The 22,925-nt window shown below is 48.5% G+C and overlaps 1 protein-coding gene across 3 annotated transcripts in view; it reads right to left on the bottom strand.

Annotated features, from left to right (window-relative positions):
* LOC124300453 (dachshund homolog 2) overlaps positions 1-22,925 on the bottom strand; it is a 183,754-nt gene that overhangs the window by 20,297 nt on the left and 140,532 nt on the right. For all 3 annotated transcript variants that reach the window (XM_046754579.1, XM_046754580.1, XM_046754581.1), the window contains one exon: positions 19,474-19,557. In XM_046754579.1, the coding sequence (XP_046610535.1) occupies positions 19,474-19,557 (84 nt within the window). The remainder of the gene's footprint in view (positions 1-19,473; positions 19,558-22,925) is intronic.

Raw genomic sequence — 22,925 nt, 5'->3', positions numbered from 1 at the left:
AGCTGCAGGAAGGATGCAGGCAACAGATTTCAACGGTCAAAATCAAACCCTATACATATTTATAACTCTTTCTCACAACAAAGGCGGCACTCGACTCCCAACCATTCCTCAAACGCGTCAAAACCAACGTAAGAAACTGTTTTTAAGTCCATGTTTTAATGGACCATTAACACTGATGATATCTTCTCGTTTCAAACTGCAAGTGACCAACGTCACATTCCGATTAATCTGTAACTTGCATCACAAGAGTTCGGATGCTGGCTTGAAACCCAAAGTGTGGCCAAGTTTTTTCCAATGTTTGTCATGAGTTTATCGCTCTCAAAGCAATGATGAGTTGAGGTCATCGTTGGTGATTACAACGAACAAACTTATGATCCTGGCTTTCGACACCATCAAGATCACATTGTTGAAGTCACGTATGCATGGTCTCATTTTGGTCGCACTGCGGTACCTTGGATTGACAAGCGTTGTCGTATTTTCCGATGGTTGACTGCCGACCGGAGTTCGAAAAGCGCTTTCCCCGTTCACCCGCGATGACGGGGAATCGGCATTCGAGATTCCTCCTTTCACTTTTGCGCGCGAACGCCGTCGCAGGTGGATCGAAGGGAACCCGGTACACATGATATAGTCATAATCGTGATGGAGCAGAGCACAGCTGTAGCTGGGGATAGTTTGTCCGGGTCTTATCAATTACAGCCGCGATGCCGAAATGCGGGAGGGGCGGCCTCGTCGAAATGGCCCTGGTATCTTTACTCGCTTCTTTATCAGCTGGAAGCAGCAGCCGTTCACGGTGCCTCGATGTGTACGACGCGTGTTTTATTGCGCGAAAACCAACAGATATCAGGATTATGTGCGCGCCCCGGTAAAATTCGAGGGTGAACTTCGGTAGCGAGAAATATCGCGCCGTGCTGTTCTCAGATGCTCGAAACTGAAAACTTGGCGAAAAACTCCAACCTTCCGTCTTCGCTCGATATTTAGTTACAACTAAAAGAAATCGATCCTATAAGTGGTCGTCTGTTCGAAAATAAATAAATAAATTGCCCATGATGTAATAAAGTTGCAAAAGTTCTCGTGCAACGAGAAAGGAAAAAATTCGGACCACCCGAGGACAGAGAAGCGAACGTGCAGCTGGGCAAGTGAAAATACTCGTACATCCGGGCGCAAAGTAGGTTCAACACACGGGGAAGCTGGATAGGCGTACACGATACGTCCATAAATAGATATGGACGTATTCACAGTGGGAAAAAAGTCAGCATTAAGTGCTCGCATGTCCCCCAAGGGAGGAGCGAGGCCCGACGGGAGGTATTAAACGCGTAAACGCGATAAGCTAAAACACTCCCGGGCCGCGAGCCGCGGGGCGCCGCCGGTTCCCGTTCTTCCCTTTTTCCCATTTTGTCATTTTTCCCTTTTGCCGTTTTCTTCCGGCCGCGTCACGCGTCACCCCGTAAATGGAACATCGTCGACCGATGCAGCCCCAAACGGAGGGCTCCGAGCTTTTTCAGTTTCTTTCTCATATCAGGTACCCGGGTCTGTGAGGGAATGCCTGGAGCGTCTGGATTCTTGGAGTGTTTTTGCGGTAGATCCGGGTCGAAAAACAGCGAGGTGTCGCCGAAGGAGTCGCTCGTCTGCCACCCGGTATAACCGGGCGTGTGCATATCTATTATATTTGCCAGTGGGATATGTGGGGACTGGATGGTAGAAGATCCTCAGCTTTCAGCTAAATAAACATATCGTCGAGGTACCCCGCATACACATATTTGTATTACATGTATAAAGGGGCCGACAGCACACGAGCTATGGCAACTACGGTGAAGAAGTTTCTCCTCTCTTCTTTTTGCCTCTCTGTCTCTCTAATAATTTTATTTTTACTCCGTCGGGAGGTTAAAAATTGTACCTATGCAGCCGCCTGTGTGTGTGTGCGTGTGTGTGTGAGTGTGAGTTTGTTTTTACGCGCGTGTGCATCGTGCCTTTGTACAAGGCGAGAGGAGAAGAAATGAAATTGAAAATTGAAAGGATTGGCTGTGCGGAAGCATTATGAGGCTTGAGCCAAGGCAAGGAAAATAAATTGAAGGCAAATTTGAACAAGTAAAAATAATAACATTCTCCACGGCGGAGGCGAAGCAAATTGGATTTGTAATTTCGCTACCTCAGAATAGAGATTATACACGTACATACGTATAAATACGTACGTAGGTACACGCATACAATAATCTCTAGGTACATATAAGCTTTTCGACAGTCGGTGACAATCCGGAAATATTGATCGAGCTCTGTGTTACATATTTGAATGCGTTTCTCAAGTCCTCTTTATCCCGCGCTCTGTGTGCGTCTCGAGATGTAAGAGGGTGTATCAAATGCCGGATTTCTAGCTTCGAACCCCGCACGTGGGACGGAAGTAAGGCAGGAAAGCCGGGAAACAGAGACGCAGGAATTAAATTCTTAAACTAATTCCTTTCATACGTGAAGAAAAGTCGAATTCCTCCATTCCTTGGGCTCCACCCCAGGGAGCCAATATTAATTCCCATAAATTTCCTTTCAACGAGCATGGAAATCCGCCCCAACCCCCGTCTCACAGCACCGCGATTCGAGGCGGACTGTTTGCCTTTTAATCCCAATATGCAAAGAACGTAATTCTTCTTTGCAGAAAGGGAGAAAGAGGGAACTTGTGCAATATTTAATGGCTTGCGAAGATACCGATATACGTATACAGATATATACGGTATACGTATCGTACCCTCCCCGCACCCGCTGCAGCAGCTCGGTATTCGCTTCCTACATACCGACGCGCCGCAAAACCCATACGCGTTACATGTGTACATTTACAGATAAGAAAAATGCCTTTTGAAGCTTCTGCCTTTGAGAACACGAGGAAAACGTACGCTGGAACTTATGCGATATAAAGAGGATCGGTCGCGTCGCAGAAGAGAGTTGTTCCGCGATTATCTCCGACTAGTGTCGGTTTGTAGATCAAAAGACCGCGTTTTTGAATGCGAATTTGATTGTTTCGGAGACGCGAGCACTGCCCTGCAGGGTCCGTGGTCCTTTGGGTAAATTGAGCCCTGACCAGTCGGGGAGGGCGCATTGCTCTACCAGGGATGAAAAAAGACATTGCGACTGGCTGCAGGACCACTGCGGTTTTATGTTTATACAATGTAATGGGTTGCGTCGAGGCCCGAGCGAGATCGACTCTATCCGCTATGGAATTCTCTTTCACATTTGTTTGCCCCGCTCTTTATCTCACCCCAGATTGGCGCATTAAACTTCCAGCAAAGGGAATACGACCGCGCGGAAGGAGGGAGGGAGGGAGGGAGGGAGAGCTGGACTCGAATTTTCATATTCCAAAGACGTTCTTTCGCTCTTTGTCTCCTCTCCTCCCTCCCTCTCTCCCCCCCTCCCTTCACTCACGGACAACCGTTCTGCAGTCACTGTGTGCGCTATGCACACACCGGCATGTCATAGCTGCCGACCTCTTGCGGTCCCGGTGAGAGAAAGATCAACGGACCCACCGCACCGCGCTCCGTCCGGAGGTGGATGCAGATTGAAAAAATGACCGGCGAACGCTATAAAACGAAGCCCCTTAAATGCCTATAAGAAGCCTTCGACATGTTCCTCAGACCTCCGAGAAACTATCGGGGTTCCACGAATCTCGCCCCCGGACTTACTCGTCGATGATCTTGGCCAACTAACTTCGCTGCTGTCACATCCGCCTCCTAATTCTCTTTAGACGCTTCAAATTCCTGACTTACAACGTCTCGTATGATCGGTGCTGACCTGGATGATCCTCCAACGTTCATTCACACTTCTCCGTATTAATGTCTTGCCAAGAACCAAACGTCTTTCTTCCATGCCGAAGTGGATGACAAGTTTTTCGAAAAGGATTCGATACTTGATTGCACCGAACAAAGTCGTTACAGGTGGACTTGTGAAGGTGGAATGAAAATTCATTTACACAGAACAGTGTATTGGGCATTATATGTACGATGGTGTTCAGAACTAACCAATATACCATGGATGTGAATAAGTGTATAAATGAGAACAGATGTGTTGGCGCATGAGCTGCCGGATGAGCGGCGCTTCTAGAATTACAAACGCGTTTGTGTCACCTGGATGAATTCATCCTCGAAGTAATCGGGGTGGTGGGAAGGAAGCCGCGGGCATTGAGAGCGCGCCAAGACTTAATATTATACGCACGTTGAGTTATGATGTTGTGTGTGTGTGTGTGTGTGTGTGTGTGTGTGTGTGTGTGTAATAGGTGAGAGCATATTTTCGGTTAAGGAATCGGGCTACGCGGGTCGAGTAATTGTGTCAAAGCGAGTTTCCAAATTTCAATCAGTTCGCGAGTGGCACCCTTTCCGCCCCACCGACACGCGCCCAACCATCCAGGCATTATTATTTGCTCTCGAGCCTAACCGGTTCACCCGGCCGAAGGATTTTCCAGTCTTTGAATCGCCCTGTTTTCGGCACCGAAGCACGAAGTTAGGTGGGCTGGTATTAATATTTGCCAACAATTAACGGTCGAGGAAGGGTGCACCTCACCGGATCCTAACCTCCCTTTTAAGTCCACATCCTGGGACCGAAACACGCGCAAGAAATTGATTTTGAGAAAGTTCAACGCTCTACCGCGTCACTGGAATGTTTGTTACGAAAATTGAACTCCGCTCCTGACGATTATTAGGTATGAAGCTGCACCGTCCCTGGATTGAGTCGTTTAGAGTCAACCGTAATGGAAAGTGAGAAGACACCCGATGTTCGAGTACCCGTCACGTATAGATCACGGCCACATACCGCTCCTCGTCAACCATCCAGCATAGAAGAGTCGTGCAGCGATGAATATCAAGGTTGAATTTAGTCCGGTTGACAGTCGGAGGTGCGCTTAACGCGAGCGAGTGCCTCGAGGCGATTCAATCGACGAGATCGTCCGTCGGGGTTGGCGTGCAGAGGATCGCCAGAGAAGTGGAAAGCGAAATGGGCATCGTCGCGGGTGATCCATCACGGCCTCTCGCTCTCGGCTGGCATCTCGTTAACAGCTGAGTAATTACAAACAGCGATAGTCAACTGAAAAGGACCGTCAAGGCGAGGGTTGCGGCGAGGAGATGATCGCCAAAATCGTCGGGATCAAAACCCCTTTCGATTCGACATAGCGAGTGGCGAATGATAAGAGGAGAAGCAAGATGACGGATGTTCCTCGCAACATGCCAAACTCCGAATCCTGGTAGTAAGGCGCCAGGAAAACCATGAGAACCACGGCGCATTATTTACACAGATATTAGAGAAAGAAGGTGTTTGCGGTCGTGTGTCCATTACTTTATTGGTCTCCTCCTCCCGGGGCGAGGGCAGGAGGGGCGCGAGGTGGCTACCCTCGATGAGGCTGCAACCAACTAAAACGTACGTCATGTGTGTATATCATGTACCTTTCAGTTCCGGACGACTCAATCCCATATAGCACCTTCCGGTGCACGCGCTTCGTTTTTCCAATCCATATGATCTATCTCTATTAGGTTATATAAATACCGAATGTTATCGCCCCTTGGCACGAACTCGCATCAACGTTTTCCTCCCGAATTTCCGATACGGTATTATTGCCACTTAATTCGCGCGTCGAATTGCGACTCGTACTCGGCAAGCCATGTTCATTCGAGCTCTGGCTAGAGGATCAGGTTGTGGAAGAAGGAGTTGCGTTTCAATGTTCATGAAAACAGTTACCGCGCTGCTGTTTGCTCTTTCGTTAAACGTGTCTTCAGCGATTGCTGGACGGTGAATCAAGGCGGTGACCATGACGCAAGTGGATAGGCACAGTGTGCAGGTGTCAATCTTGGGTTAGTCGGTAGTTGGGAAGGTGATCCGAATTGAACCTGAAACTTGCCGGTGCTGCGTGCGTACTTTTCGGTTCGCAAACCCCATCAGCCCGGGTCCAAGAGAAGCACATACAGATAACCAGAAGGTCGGGCGAGCGGAGGGCCAAAGGGCGTCCGTCCACCGGAGCTTTGCTCGTCTGCAGCGTACTTGGAAAGGACGGGGATCGGCCGACCGAGAGTGGCGAGGCTCGCCTTACTAAGTATGTTTTGCATCTAAGACGCTCCTCTGCGGAGTTTAATTACGGGGCTTTGTGGAGCTGGTCTATGTGTGTCAGTATCTATGTATTATACATGGAAGTGACCACCGGTCGGTTGGTCGAGCTCCGTCCCTCCGACCCTTTCCCCCTCCACCGGCGTAACACCCTCCGCTGGCGCCCGTTGTAATGAAGTAACTAGACACCACAGTGGTCGATGAAACGGGACCAAACGCTTCTCGACCTCGCCTCGCTCACGTTTCTTCCACCAAACGGGGTCTCAAAGGCAAGAGACCAGCAGTCCAAGAGAATTTCCTCCTCGAAAACCCCAGAATCGTCGCACGGCAGTTGGTTAGTTCATAAATGTCCCAAGTCACCGGAGCTAGACTGTAGGAGTCAATCGTAATTGTGGTTTTCACCACCGCTTGTTACCCTTCCATCTTTTCCTGGATACAAAATATCATCGCGGCGATCGGGAGGAACAGGACAAGTTTTATCAGGGCTACGACGGGTTTGGGGCAGAATCGGGTGGTATGGCCATGGTGCCAGACCGGGTACGAGATAATTAGGTTTGAGTGCACTCTGCTAGCCGCAGTCGGTAACTCAGTTATCAGTGGACACCCCGCGTACAATGGCTATCACAACGGCATCAAACATAACGCATCAATTAACGTGAACAATAAGCGAGAGTCCAGGAGGGCTTCATCGGCGAGTGCCGGCGGTCCGTGCCTCTGCCACGTTGCAAATCCTGCAGACGAACATCCACGTTTCCCGCTACACTCGTTCAATATGCAGGAACACCGAATCGGCTGAGTGTCATATTATCGGAGACTCACGTTTTGCATCTATTCTTGGAAATGTTTTTTCCATCACTTTCAGGTACACTTCGCATACATATATGTTGGCACTATGGCTATACCGGTTCTGGATGTCAAATACGACGGCATTTCGGTGTATCGCGGAATCATTTGCCTACCCAGCGTCATGACAATTACCGACGAAATGTTGGGGTTCGGTGATTTTTCGACTTTCCGTGACGTTCGTTGCGTTCCCACAGTACTTGACCGCAGGATCGAGGCTCTGCGGTGCTTTTCATTATTATCCACAAGTCGTAAAATTATTCCGGTCAGCCATAATAATAGAACAGCGAGCCTGCGACGCGATCTAGCGATAGACATTATAATAAAACATTAATCTCACGAGGGCAATATCGCGGCGATGATATTCGAAGCATGAGGTTGGCGGTGTCATTAGTTTGCGGCACACACCGGAAGCTCTGCACTGTGTGTATTTACACGTATCGCCAACGTGCGGATAGAACATCAGATACACGAACACAGGTCCCTGGATTCGCGCCCGTATTTATCCGCGCATTAACGAGTGTGCGTGCGCACATATGTACTCAGCCTGCGTATGTGTGCGGCAAACCGCATACCCTTGTATATGCTCGGCATGATGTATGGCAGGGAGGAGTGTATCGATATGCAAGGCTGGCGATAATCGATCCTGACATTCCTGGAGGAGGAAGAGGAACCGCGTGTGTTAGAAAACGTGCAGGATACGCACACTTGCGGGCGGCGCGCGTTCTGAATACGCGAGTGAAGATGAGAGACCGTTTACAAAATTGCGAGATATTTGTCGCCCCGCACTTACCGAAGAAGATGGCCTTTCCCTTTCTCCGACGAACACCTCGCGCCCTTATTACGCTGTTTATTCATTCATTTTTACGCGTCATCTCCTCCCCCGCAACCCAGCAAAAGAAAGTATCAACCTCCTAATTCAAGGGGTGGCAGAACGAAAGTGAGAGCGGGAGGGAGGTAGAGAGCTTCTCAAGTAGTTGTAAATTTTGAAATTTTTGAATAATTAATAAGAGAAACAGTGCGGTGGTGGCGTGGCGTCCGGATAATTTGATCGAGAGCGGGAGCACGAGAGGGACAGAGAGAAGTCGGAACGGTAATGGCGGCCATAACCGCGCCAGGACGAGGCGCCCACCACCTGAGCCCAAAATATCACCGCAATTAATGCAATTATAGTTTACAAGACCCTTTCGTAAGACCTTAGGTATTACTAATTCAATATTATGCCTCTCCGGAACGAGGAGTCCCGAAACTAAACCCACGCTAAAGTATACATGTAGGAGTTGCCGATGGTACAGTCCCCCGGTAAATCCTCAATATCCACGCCAAGGTGACAGGGCGCAGTGGCTTCGCACCCCACGGACAAGTCTTTTTCGAATCCGAATCGGTGCAGATACAAGCATCCGAATGAATTTCTATCCGTTCACCGTTGAGGTTAAAACTGTCGAGACGAATGAAAAAATCCATCATCTCGACGTATTTGTAATACCGGCCACCCTCGGTTGTGTAACCTCGGTGCCGTGGACTCGCTTGCGGTCGGCGTAATTACGGATAGGGACCCCAGCTTGGCGGGTTTGGAGAAACCGCGAACATCTTAGCTCACCGTCTTACGCCCCCTTCTTCTTGAGCCGCTGCAGCCCCGCCTCGAAATCACCGAAATGCCGTAAATGTTTTCCGCGGGGCAAGATATTCCGACAAGAGGTCTCGACGTCTCAGCCGAAATCCTAGCGATCCTGAAACACCGCGTCGTCGATCAGCAGGACTGTCGCATTACTCTCGGATATCTCGCCTGGTGCGTGGAAATTAATCGACGGGCGAATTCGTCAAGCGCCATAACGCGGATGCAGCTTCGGACTCGTCCGCCGAACCGATCATTTGGACAATCGGTGCCGAACGATTACAGCCCAAACACGACACGTGACATAACCGTTATCCGGAACGAGCCGTTGATGACCGTTCATGACTGCTGATGACTGTTGACGATCATCGCCGAGCCAAATTGCTCTCTATACGCATTTAGGCAGTCCGCGGTTCACTGCAGGGGCTTTCATGCTGATCCGGGATCACGCCACGTATACGTCCCGTTAGCTCCTCGTTTGTGAAATCAGTTTTATCCGATTCTTCGCCCCCCGAGGAAGAGGCGTTAAACCTCATGGCAGGTGTAGCCCTTGTACCACGGTACGGTATTCGACCAGCTCCATCTGCACTTGAGCCCATCCTCCGCCACGGCGGCAATGGTAATAATTAGAAATATGTCTACGGTCGTAATTTCGAGCGAAATGGTTGACGCGGCGTAGGATATTTGCGGGGGTTAGCGGCGTGCAGGCTCGTCGATGCGGAGGGGACAGCGAGGGTTGCGTAAGCCCGTTTACTGCCAATAAGGGCGGCATGCATAATAGAAAGCCAGCTCGAGCTTCTCGGTCCGGGGGAAGTGGGTACGAACCTCAATGTTTTACGCGTATTCACCGAACCCGGGCGTTTCAACAGACGTGCCTTACCCCCCGACGAAAGATCTTCGCGAAGGAAAGGACGAGGCACGCGCCCTCGACTGCGACTATTCGCCGCTAATGGACGGTGCGGCGTCTATTTTTGATGGGATGCGGCTAACTCGTAGGTGATGGTAATGACAACCGGCGGCTAGCGTGATTCCCTGCCGTGACGGCGGTTCGCCGGTTGGTCGCCACCCGTCGTGCCACCCGCCGGCACTGACACCGTCGACGTCGCTAATGACCGGTTACCTACCCCCGCCTTTATTATACCGTCTGTGTGATTTCACCTATTTACACCGTACTAATTCCGGGCAATTTCAGGCCTCCGGCGAAATCCGGAAGGCGTCTCGCGGCTCGAGCATTACCGCAGGTTCCTTGTGGTTAAATACGCGTCACGAGACAGTTTCGGAAGGAGTAGGTATTTTTATTCCAATTTGCGGATAGTGTGTCTGACAATGAAATCGCCATTCTTGTTCCTGCGGAAAATTCTTCATGGAAATACCTTCCTTCCTTCCTTCGTCCAGCCGTCTATCTACGGACCATGGATCCGACCTTCGAATCCTCTGAACACCGTTCGAATATCTACGACGATGATTCGTATCGAAGCAAAACAGCTGCCGCGGATGATCGTGATTATGCAATCTCGCACCATCGATAATTTTTTCCATTGCACACATATTTCGACACTGTTATTATACGTGCGGTAGGAAAATAATTTCGTTTTACGAACCACGAATGGTTTGACGAAAATTGGTCCACTTAAGACTTTCCCTTGCTCGCACTTATGGAGCGGACCTAACGCAACTGCGCTTAATGTACCACTCATTGTTATACAGCATACAACAGATCTCTTTGCCAGGGCATGTCGCTACCTGGTTTAGCTGTCAATAGTCAGTGCAATTCTCCATATGATTTGTAGCTATTACTCATTCGGTTATAGACGAATTATCCCATGGCATGACAGTAATTCGCAATCCGTCATAAACATATGTACGTATGCAGAAATACGTATAATTGCCACTGCGTCGGAGTACTTTCTATGTGTAAACATACACCTACAGTTGGACAGCATATCGTGTGGATAGATATATTTTCGCTGTGCAACAACGCTGTCTAGGGCATTCTAAATATTTGAGCTTTGAAGCATGACGCGAGGGTAACTAGCTTATCGCTACCAAACTACATTCCTACGAAGGTGTATATTCCCCGGTAATATACGAAAATACGCGTACAGTCACACCCTAGCAGCGATGAAGGTATGTATTTATTATACCTACACACGTTTAGGTTACAAGTATTTCATATAATATTCGCTTAAGGCCGCGACATGGCACGCGCAAATGAAAACATAGGTATATCTGCAAACTGCGAGGGTATAATAAGGGTGTTATTGCATGATCATGCCGTAGACAATCACATGTAAGAAAATTGAAGATTATAATAGGGGGGGTGGATGAACCGAGCCTTCCTTCAAAGTTAAGAATCGCCTGACGATATTACACGCGCGAAAAGAACTCTCGCCGGAGGTGAACATACCTTCTTTATTCTCTTTTGTCTTTATCTCTCGCTCATTTCCCGGCGCACTCGTGAAATTCGTATCAATTTAAGAGAAACTGGTAATACCTGCTGCAGCAAGTTCTCTTTCATCATGCGCGCCGATTCTTGCCTGGCTGGCTGCGGATGAAGGGAGATTAGACGTCGTTTTTCACGTATTTCACCTTGCATGCGAATAAGCTTTGAAATTTCATTTTTCGCTACGTTTCACATGACGGTTTATTTTTCAGTGGGGTGCGGAGTTCGACCCCCCGCCCCACCGCGTGTTCGTCGGAAGTATTATATCAGAATATGCGCGCGCAACGATCCGCAGGAAACCTTCCCTATCATCGGCCTGCAACCTATCCGTACCCTGGCTCACACTCGCAAATTCTCTGCTCTGCATCTCCGGATGCCGCGATTCCTCGCAATCTCAACTTTTACACCTGCACCTGCCATTTATCAAAAAGCTGCTGTCAGGACCCTCGCTAAGAGCTGGAGACTGACAGTTGACGTAAGGCCAACAATGATTTTGGAACAGTATAGCAATAACAATTCGTTCAAGCAGCTTGAATGATTGCTTCAATTTTCATGCACGCAGAGTCATTGGGTTTTTTTACAACGAAGGTATTCCAGGTCGATCTCTCTGATTTGATTCGTTTTGTAATATGTTACAGTAGACTGAAAACTAAGTGACATACATTTTTTTTTATCTGCCAATAAACACTTTAACAGGGTGAAACCACCCTCCAAAGTATGGCATGTCAAAGGGCGATTTGGCAATTTTTTTTCCCTTTCTTTGATTGAGAAAATTAAATTTTTCATTTCTTATTATAAGAAAACTTTTCCAGTTGGACTGGTTAAAACATATTACGTTCTTGTGGGTGAAACTGCCAAATCCCCGTTGATACGCTTTACTTTGGACGGTGGTTCGCACCCCCTTAAAGTGTTTAATGACAGATACTACTATAAAATATTGCAAAAGAAATCAAATCGGAGAGATCAACCTTGAATACCTTCTTTGTTAGTTGGTCTGAAAACCTCTGAATCGGGATTCGTAATGCTGCAAAGGTAAGGCGAGAGTCCCGAGCGCAGCCTTAAGCCGGATCGTGCGAAGTTCGTTTTCTCGGTTGACCACTGATTACCGTCGGCGAGTGGAGAGCCGGTCGAAGCGTGGGTAATTCGCGGCTCTGTATTACGCGTCGACGTACGTTCTATTTTTACGTAAGGATGTAAAGAGGGGCGTCATCAGACAGGAGAAGTAGGCATGCGTACGCAGGTAAATCTATAAGTGCATGCGATACACCGGCTGCCCGATTGTGAGTCGATGATCCGTCAAGCCGTGATGCCTGCAAGCACGTCGCCCAGAGAACAACGCGTGTAAGCTCCGGCGGGCGAAGCCTTTGTGAGCGGGAAAATCGAGCGTTGAAAAGCTCGCGTCCGGAGCTTTTCTCCGCAAGGGAATGTTCGATCCCTGTTTTTATTCGCGCCTTGCAGCTAGCGTTCCTCCTGCAGACGATGCCCAGGTGACCGCAAAGGCGCGGGGCGTCCAGTCGAGGGGCGAGTGCTCAGCGACACCCGTAACATCCCTGAACTTAATTAAACACCGAGAGCAAAGCCAGCTTAGTTCGCAAAGTGACCGCAACGCCATCGCCTGCACCGTCACCGTTGACCCCGGCCGTGTCAGCTTCCCTTGCTTTGTACTTTCGCTCCTTGTCGTTGCCATCGGATCTGCGTCGAAACGATGCGGCCGATCAACACCATAAGAAACATGAACACCCGACGGCAATTTATTCTCCAGGGTGCCGGAATGCTCGTTCAGTGTTTCCAACTCACTCCCGTTAGAATACTTGCTCGACTTTGCACGATCATTTCGTTATTATTATTATTATTATTATTATTATTATTTGTATATTATCGTAGTGCGATCCTTCAGCTTCATTTTAATCGCTTGACAAGAGCCAAATTCCAAAAACTGATAAAGTTACAACTGAGAATGTGGAACGTTCCGCAAACTCGAAAAAATTGCCGTCTACGTTTTGTTTGAACAACAGCATTGGAAAAAAAATTCAGTGAACTTTGAACCAACACTTTCGTATTGAACAGACCGGAATGTACGAGACGCAGCAAAGTGTTTACAGTTGGACGCGTCGTTTTTTGAATACAGGGAAAATGCAGCCATCGATAAAGCGAGAAAAGGTGAAATTTCAGCTTCAAAATGATAGCCTGGATAATAATGATTCGCCGGGAATCGATCATTTATTTTCGAATACTTCGTTCATCTACAAACGTAGCCCTCATTTTATTATACTCAAAGTGATCATGGATATGATAGCTTACACGATGCATTAGTCTTATTAATTTTTCTTTGCAAAATATAGTTGAAAAGCTGTCATTTAAAACCGCGAATTCTTCAATTGCATTGGACTTTTGAGCTAAGAAAACGTTTTATAGGGTTCCAAGATTGGACGCCTCCCGAAGCTTGCAGGGAATGATTTTCTCCTCTTTCGTAATATCAGATTCCAAGAACGACGTGCAGATTTTCAGTATTTATTTTGAAATGTGCAAGAACTAATTGAATTACGAAACTTTACCTGATATGTGGCAGTGTACTACTGGTCGATCAACGAACTGATCGGTTCCAATGAGCTTATTTTCATTCCCGTTGCAACATGTGCCGAGACAAGTTCCCGTTTTCAGATCCCTCGATCAGCTCGGTTAAAGTCACCACTGCAGACTTCGCAGCATTACAGTCATGCGTTCTTCCGAAGCTCGATTATACGCAATCCCAGACATCGCAGTGACATCTCTGCAAAAAGGATGCTCATCGTGGAGCACAGAGCCAGAGGGTGGCGGATGTGCCGGGTTGACAACCCTTCGAGAGAGGGTTTCGTCGAGGTAACAAGACTCAGCGGTGGAGACGGGGGGGCGGCGTCGCGACGCTTTGAAGTAAGCTGTCGGCAGGCTGGCACGAAACGGTGGCGAAGCTCGGAGGCGCGAGAGGACTGGACACCCCCACCTCCCAATGCAAATTCGCGGAAGAAGGCCTTTGTAAACACGCTCGCTTTGTAGGTGCGAAGGTAGGCGCGGCGACGACAGACCGCTGCAGGATAGGCGAACGGGCGTAGGTGGGTACCTACGTGCCGTATTCTGATTCATTGAACCCTTCCGTTGGGCTGCGAAACAAAGTCACGCCGCTGACCGTGGCGTGTGAACATTAGGAGGTTCATACTCGGCCGAAGCCGAAGCGCCGCGCGGCATGCTCGGCGTTACATCGGCATCCCCTTTGTCGACATGCTTCAACGGCGTTTATTTCCTATTCCGACTCATTGGAAATTGAGGAATACACTCTGTACATCGATAAAGTGTAATCGTCGGGCTCCGCCGCCCGGTCCTAACCACGTAAAACGTGTATTATATATATATATCTGGGAAAAAGGCGACAAAGCCGAAGTTAATCCCCCTCCCTTCTTTGACCGAAATTGAAACAATAATTTTTGTGTTCAAAAGACAGAAGAACTGGGTTTTTTTGTCTTCAACGCGCAGCTAAGTACTCGCTTTCTTCTGTTGTATTCCAACAAACTTTGCCAACTGAGATTCATTCTTGATCAAAACTTTAAATCTTGTATTATTTAGAGCACTGAAATTCGTTCCGATTGAACTCGATGTATTTGAAAAACACTGTGCAAATAAGTTGTACCTTTCCATTTTCAGCTAGAAGACGAATCGATCTTGGCGGCAGGCTATATTGTCAGGATCAATTTGCCAGCCAACGGTACAAACGGTGCAGCCTCTAACCTAAGAAGTCATCTGCAGTTTTCAACTGTCCTGACGCTAAGATGACCCAAGATGATTCTATCTTTACCTGTTTCCGAAATTTTGTAACATTTTCTGAACTCTTTCTATGCGGGATTAATAATCACGGCCCGATGATGCTCGGCGTGCGCGTCACGTCCAGGTTCGGGAAATGGCGACGCAGGTTGAGGGCGAGGGGAAAAGCGGGCGCCGCAGGTCCCCCGAGGCCCAATTACTCCGACACTCGATCCTGGCGTCACAGCTTGGCTAATTCGCGAGCGAACCCGCTTCGGGGGAGGGTCGTATAAATCTCTTTCCGCAACCCCGGTCGCATCTCCCGGCTTCTAGCCACTCGACCAGTTCTCTGCGGCTCTCAAAATCGACGACTTCCGACGTACCGACGTTTTGCATCTGCAGCTCTGACAGCTCATCAGGCACTACGATTTTTCCAAAAACGTGCAGAATCCATACAAAGTTATACTGTCTACCAGATCATGGCCATGGACGGTGTCGATGGATTTGTGAGCGTCGGTTCGGCGCTTATCAATAACTTCCAAGATTCGTTCCAGGAGTGAAACGGCACCTACACCCAATACACGTACCAGCAGCTGGCCTCAGTACTTGTAGGAGTGAAATTTTTTCCCTTATAGACAGAGGCGGGCGGCCAGAACATCCGGTTTTGGATCGTGGCCAGAGGTGGCGAGAGACTGGAGGGCGTTGCTCGGGTGAGCGGGAAACTCCGAGGTCGGTTTCAAAGTTTGCCTATTTATTATGATATCGAAGGTACGTTGTTGCCGGGTTTATAATATTAATATTATCTTTTGAGTCAGTGCGAGATGATAAATACCAACGTCGCGTCGTCGCCGAGGAGTCTGCAAACACGGATAAAAATTTTCCAATCCGTTTAAAGAGGTCGAAGAGGCCCGCCTGACGTCAAATGGCCAAAAAATTGTTTACTTTTCTTGCGGGGTTATACCAGCCTTAAACAAATCCCATCGAGAACACAGCCACGCCCCCCGGTTTCCCCCCTGAAGGATTTTCGACGTAAGAACCAAGCTTCGAATCAAGACGTCAGCGTCGCTCGTTCGCTACCGCAAGTCATCGTTTTTCGTGCCTTAACCTTCATCGCAGAGCCGTTTTTCTGCGTTTCCGCCACCTGCGAAGATTCACGTCGCCTCGTTCGTTCTGCCGGATTTTTCCATCACCCGTAATATTGCCGATGAGAAGAAATATCAGTGCTGTCTGATGGTTGAAAGGTGACAATCGTATCCAGTTCTGATTTGCTAAGCTGTGTTACGATTCCGCAATCATAAGTTTGTCTCTCCTTTCTTCCGTTAACTCGTTTTTTTTTTTTTCGGCTGCGTTGTGCTCCGTCAATATCCGTCTTCGGGTGTAATTTTCGGCTTGCTTTAGGTCATAATTTGACTGCCAGCTGTAAGAACGCTACGTAAACGAACTTTTTCGTTTATATAGATTGAAAAAAGAAACGCGGAAGTATGCGAGACTGCATAACCGAAACCGTGAAAACACTAATTCCTTCCTGCGCGAGTTCCGCGTACCCGTATTATCATATATGTATACACGCGGGGTACGTTTCGTAAGATGTATATTTTTACGCTCGTTTTTAGACCTTAAACATTTACTCAATTACGAGAGGAAAACGGTATATGGAATACGTTCCGACCCGTTCTTCGAGTCGTAAACCTCATCAACATCGCGTATCGAACGTTAATCCCCTTCGCCCCCTGATCGTCTTTGTAATCCACAGTTATGTGCCGAGTTTCAATCAATACCGTCTCACTGATACTCCTATGCACATCACGGCTGCACACACCGGAGATGCAGAAGGTAATGTCAGACAATTTCCGCTACGGACAGTCTGATCGATACCCCGAACAGGCAATCGTTGTCAGCTGGATGTCGCCTGAGAACCCCTTGGCAGTAAAAGCTTGTACGTCTGGGTGATAAAGGTCGCCTTATATTGTTCTGCATCGGTATACGGAAGACGAAACGCGGCTTTACCTAGCACAAGACACAATAAATCCCCCTTTCGCCCCATGCGTACACCCCAGCGACTTTCAACCTTTATCGAAATGCCAAGCAGCTTATTAAGTAGGCTAATATCCCCCTTCCTTGCTCTCTCAGCCATTCCATCCCTCATGTTTGACTCTTGAAGAGGTTACAGAGACTGTGAAACTCGTTCCATACCCCAGACTTTGGATTTGCTGTGGACAATCCCATGGAGTTCCTACCACTAGTCAATGTTGAGGTACGTCTCAGATTTGGACACTTGAATTGATGGAATTTGAGGTTAATACCATACCAAGGCAACCGAGAAAACAAGCACCGTCATCAAAATATATCGCTAATTAAAATCGTACGCATACACCCGTGTTTGACGATATACAAGCGGCGATCTAATTTCCATGAAAGCTGCGTGTCGTACACGTGGAATCGAAGGTTCTGATCCCGTCGTTTTAAGGAGCAGCCTTCGTAAGGTGATATTAGTAACTTGGTGCTCTGGAGCAGGCGTTCATGTGTTCCCGCCTTTCGTTCGGTCGTCCGTCTACGTATCTTAATACGAGTACGTGCCTGTACAACGTACAAATGACACACACATGGAGAAAGAAAAAGATGTGCATCTTCCGGTTTTACTTGTATGTGTGTCCACGTCGTCTGGAAGTTGCAGATGATTGATGAACGAGTCGCACGGATATTTACCCACACTCTTGAAAATATCTCCTCTCATTCGACTAATGACTGTCTTGTAAGAGACACCGTGTCACCCGCCTCTTCCTCCCCTCCTCTCGCCGCCCCTCCTCACCCCGCGAAACTAACGACGTTACTAACAAGGGTGGTTTCTTTTCCTGTCTTCAAAATTCTCAGAGACCACCCCACCACGTCTCACCTTCCACCGAGTCTTGTGCTTGATGCGCGTGTTATTCACGCGCGGTTCAGGACCTCGATCATTCAACTGTGAAGACGATACGACGCCGACTGCGAACAAGGTTGTTGGCGCACGGGAGAAGGAATCTTGGTAAGGTTCCTCCGCGCTGCTGATATTCTTAGGCGAATGTCCGAATGTCAGCGAGTCCTGTAGGCAGGAGCGCGACTTGCAAGGACGTGTGTCTCGTTCGTGAGTCCAGCACGTGCAGGATCGGACGGTTTCCTCTATTTACTCGACATCGTGAGACCTAGGGTTGGGTTCAGTGACTGGCCTGTCATATTCATGTATTGACACCGAGCTGGTTGACTAATGGACCGGTGTTGTCCCAGGCTCGCGTTACCGCGAGGGTGCAGAACCGAGGCGAGGCAGTCGATTCCCTCGATTCCCGCGATTTCCTCGATTCCATCGACTGCAGTTCAGCTTTCGCGAAGGATAAACAAAGGCCAAGGCAATGCGCTGCGCGCTTGTCGAAATTGGTAGAATTTTCCGCGTGCAGGAATAGAAGGTGTATGTGCAACTGCGAGCTGCCGCTTTGCGATGTTAGAAGGGCGGAGTCGGGGTTGAATTTATTGATTATCGGGGCTCGTTGAAATGGTCTTTTAATAAAGGCGGGTGGCGGTGGTGGTGCGGGATTTCACCCCGTGGATTTCCTTATCTTCGACTTTACATATTTATAAACCTTTTATTGTTCGCTTGTCAGACCGATGTCACATTTTAAATACAATTTTAGGATATTATATTAGGCACAGAGTCTGTACGCAGCTATAGCTTGCGAGTGTGACATTAAGGGTCTCGGTGCTGATGCACGCTCGAAGGTTCGACAAGAAAAAAATAATAAATAATAGGAAGTAGCGAGAGAAACGTCAATATGGTCGGGAAAAGTTTTTCAAATCGATGTGAATTTGAACGGCTTTTGTAATCCCGCGAACCGGATGAAGAGAGAGAGAAGACGTGAAAAATGAAAAGGAAGAATCTTGGGGTGAAAAATCGTCCTGGAGGAAAAAGCCGCGTCATCAATCTTTGAACGCGTGTACTTCGCTCGTCCGGTTTCGAACTCGAGTAACGCGAACTCGACGGCGAAGACGAGAACAGAGAATCGACGACCGGGGAAGCTGGTACCAACCTATCTGACACGCATTGTCCACCCCCATATTTCACCACGCACCCTTGACGCGTCTCGAAACACGGCGTGTTCTTAGACGCACATTTGCAGCGTATCGCGATCTCGATTTCCAATTTTAATCAGAATCCTTTTGGTCTACGAGTTGATCGCATCGAGTCCGCGAGGCATGTAGGAGGCTAAGACTGATGCATCTACTGCGCAGCTATGTCGATACTCCGAAGTGGCATCTGATACAAAGTTAGTTGAGCGATCGCGGAGCCTGAATTTGCCGTCTCCTGATCCCGCTTCATCCCACCGGAGCCAACATCCACGAAGAGAGACTTGAGCGTCAGGCAACAGGATACGAGGGCCTTTAAGCCGGCAGACTTGATGTGCGCAGCTAGTTTAAAATGTACGGCTTCATGGTTCGTTACCAAATTAACCCTCTCGTGCCGAGAAGCCATCCCGCGGTCATGCTCGATGCACAGATTGTTGCGGAGTGTAAATAAGCAAATAATGTTGTGGTTATCTTGGGCTTGGGTCAACGTTCCGAATTATCAAAACTCCGAATATTACCAACGTGCACATGTGCCGTGAAGAGTTTACCACAAACGTGAATGTTAATGACGTTCGGAGTTTTGACGGTCTGAAGTTTTGAGAAATCGGTACAACGTTCTGCCTAAACTACAATTCACACTCACCACGGATCTTCTGTTCATCTTGTAGCTGCCTTTCCAAGCTGTCTTTAACCTCCTTCTCCCTGAGTACGTCCATCCTAAGTTCGGCTGAAACGTGACAAAAGTACATTATGAATAGTTGTCTTTTTATCAGTAAATTCATCGTCATTCCAACGGTCCCAATTCCTTCGCACCACACTCCGCAGTCTAGAATAGCCCAATTTGACGCGACTAATAGCGTCTCTCTCCCGATTGTTTCGGACTTTTGCGAGGAACCCTCATCTTCCGAGATTCGAAATGCCTAATCTGGTTCCCAGTGGCTCTCCGGGGACCCAGCGACTTCCACCAAGCCAAGCAGGGGGCGGTGGATCGTCTTTAGGGGGGATAGCATGGCGGTGGGACACTGGCTGATGGTGAATCCGAACATTCGAGAGTGCTCGCCAAGGGACGAGTACAGCGAGAAGGGTAGTCGAGGCGGTGGGATACATTGCTCGATTTGAGGAGAGGGAGCGAGAGAGAAGTGCTGGGTGCAGCGCGGCTTCTGCTTCGCTTCTTAATATAATTCTATTAGAGGTAACTATGCCCGCCCTGGTTGCTCCGGTTCCCCGAACTGGCTGGTCGCTCCGCGATGATCCGTGCTCGCGAACCGTTGGATTTAATCACGGAGCCAGTCGACCGTGCGATATTCCTATTCTCATCTCTCGTCCTGCGGGTCTCCGGCTCTTCATTTCTCCGGCGATGAAATTGAGGACTGTTATTGCCAAATTAACCTGACCTCAGCCGGTGCTAACTGCTGCGATCCTTTCCCATCTTGGACCCGATCTTCCTCGGACTGAATTATTCCCCGGTAGGTAGAGTGCAGGTCGAGTTCCGAAGTGGAAGGGTCACTTCACCTGGCGAAGGGACGCTGGTAGGAAAATCCACGGCCAGGATCAGGCTCTGTCTAATAAATTAATCAACGGCGTCTCCTCTCGGATGCAGTCTAACGAGGCGTGAGGGTAGGAGGGACTCTGGACGATGATCGATAACGAGGTTAAAGTGGGCATAACGGCTGGTGAACGCGTTTAATTTTGCAGTAACCGAGGGTTTTCGCAGCGATTTCTTAACAACGTTGCACGGCGTTTCAAATTGAATCTCTTCGATCGAGCCGCCATGCAACTTGCGGAATAAAGCCGGTCGACGTCCGGGCGGCCGGCCAAAATTACCGGACACAACCACCAAGGCTCCAATTTACCTCGAGCTCCCTTTCTTCCTTCCTTCCTTCCTTCCTCCCCTCGTTCATCCCTCGTCCCATCTTCGAGGTTACCCGCGATCCTTCTTGGGATATAAGAGGCGGGTTTCGATGCTGGACTGTTTTTTCTCCGTATTCAAAGAACCCCGAGCGAGTTTCACGCGACGAGGCCATAATCGTCATTTTATCGACTGCCATGTACTAAATTGACCGAATTATAGCCTTGGCGGCGACGGATCGTTGCACCAAAACGTAATCGAACGGAGGGGGGAAAAAGGGCGAGCCTTCGTCCCTTCTCGCAAACCGAATTAGGCGTCTTGATTTAGAGCCGTAGAATTTAAAACTCTATCGGCTTACCAGTTCCACATTCTGCCTTCCGCCTCTCTGCCTGCCGATCTGCGCCACCTTCTTCACTCGATTGGAATTGGGATACGACCTTGTTCAACGACCCGTGAATTTTTATTTCCACACCTTCGCCGAGGGCTTCAGACGACCTTTTAGACATTTCTTAATGTACGTACCCTCGTCATTCCGCCCCTTGACCGATTCCCGAGAGTTATCATTTAAAATGCACTCCCGCAAATGCGCGTGCAGCCACCATATTTACTACCTTGAGATAATTTTCGGCGGTCGAAAAATACATCAAGGTTTCAAGAGAGGGGAGGATAACGAGAAGAAGAAGAAGAAGAAGAAGAAGAAGAAAAATGAGGATAAGAAGAAGAATCGTAAATCAATTATGCGGGAAAATGTGCGTATTGAAATTAGCCTGCGGGGTCGTGAGCATTAAAGTTGCAGGGATTAATATGCGAAGAAGTGTGTGATGCTGCGAAAGCACATAGTCACTTTCCCACCGTGGCTGGTACATGGGGGATCCGATTCTTAAGTGAGGCATCGCCGCGTCCCCCTAATTCAGGCTCTTTCGCAAACTCTATATCATTCTTATTTCAATTAGACTCGGTCTCAGGTCGTAAACTTTGAATAACGCGTCAGGGGATTCTCATTAGATGTTGAAAACGCGGTGAATTCCACCGCAGGTGAAAAATTCTCCTCTTTCGTGCACGATGCGGGTCGGGCGGGAGTGAGGGACGGAGGAAGGTTATAACGGTTGGCCGATGAGAATTTTCCAGCCGAGAAAACGCGGCTGCGAATTCGCGAGGCGAGTGGATTGGAAGGGCATGATTATTGATTAGCGACTGTTGCACCGCCGTCCTTAGCCCAGAGTCAAGTCGAGGCCACGTGCTAAGATATTCGCATGCCCGGAGGCCCACCCTCAGAAACAACAAGGCGAACCGCCCGCGGCTATTCGCCTATACAGGAGTAAATATCGCCCGTGTAGATGTGCGTGGTGTACATTTTCGCGCACACATCGAGAAGCCCGGGAACGTGTATAAATAAGGCGGATGTACCTACAAGGGGCGGCATAGATCGGCAATCGCTCCGCCGGTATAATGTGGTTTCCGTGTTTCGAATATCGCGGGAGCGGAAAAGACATTCGCTGGATAAATATTAGGCACGCGTTGAAGGCTTTTCTGAAATAATATGTTAATTTTCTTACACAATGGGAGACGTGAAATCAAGTTAGAAAACGTGTCTGTCGCGGCCGGAAAAGCATGGGGAGTTAAAAGAAATGTGAAATGAATTTAACGGAAATTATTCCCGACCCTGATCGAGCCACAGCCATCGTCAATGGCCATTCAGATTTGGAATATAAATAACTGGGTAGGTATTAATAATGCGAACGTTAATATAATTCAATCAAGGGGAGGCAATTACCGTCCTGGAGTCTAACTTTCCAGCTGCCTGGTACCGTGGAACGCCTCTTGCAGAGCAGAGCAGAGTTGAGTGGAAGTGTATTTCCAATGAGGCAAAGAGAAAGAGGGAGAGAGAGAGAGAGAGAGAGAGAGAGAACGAGAGATAGAGAAGGGGGGAAACATCTCGGAGCTCTAGCTAGGTATTTATGAATTTAATTTAACTGATGGATTAAGTGCGGTAATAAACTATGGATAGGAATTAACCGGGGGATTATTTTATAATTTACAACGACACGGGAGGAGCGTAAGGGGCGAGGCGTCGTTCGTTTCGTACTTGTGAACTTGACGCGAGTGCAGCTAGTTTGCATCGACGAATTTTGATCAAAGCTGACCGCGAATTGAGATCAATCGATCCTCATTCTCAAGCTCAGCTCTCCCGCTTCCCGTGGCTAGATTTGAATTTCATAAATCCGAAATCCTAATCCCAGCTAATC

This window comes from Neodiprion virginianus, chromosome 3 (genome assembly GCF_021901495.1).
Source record: "Neodiprion virginianus isolate iyNeoVirg1 chromosome 3, iyNeoVirg1.1, whole genome shotgun sequence".
NCBI classification, from domain to species: Eukaryota; Metazoa; Arthropoda; class Insecta; order Hymenoptera; family Diprionidae; genus Neodiprion; species Neodiprion virginianus.
This window is presented reverse-complemented; position numbering and strand designations above follow the sequence as displayed.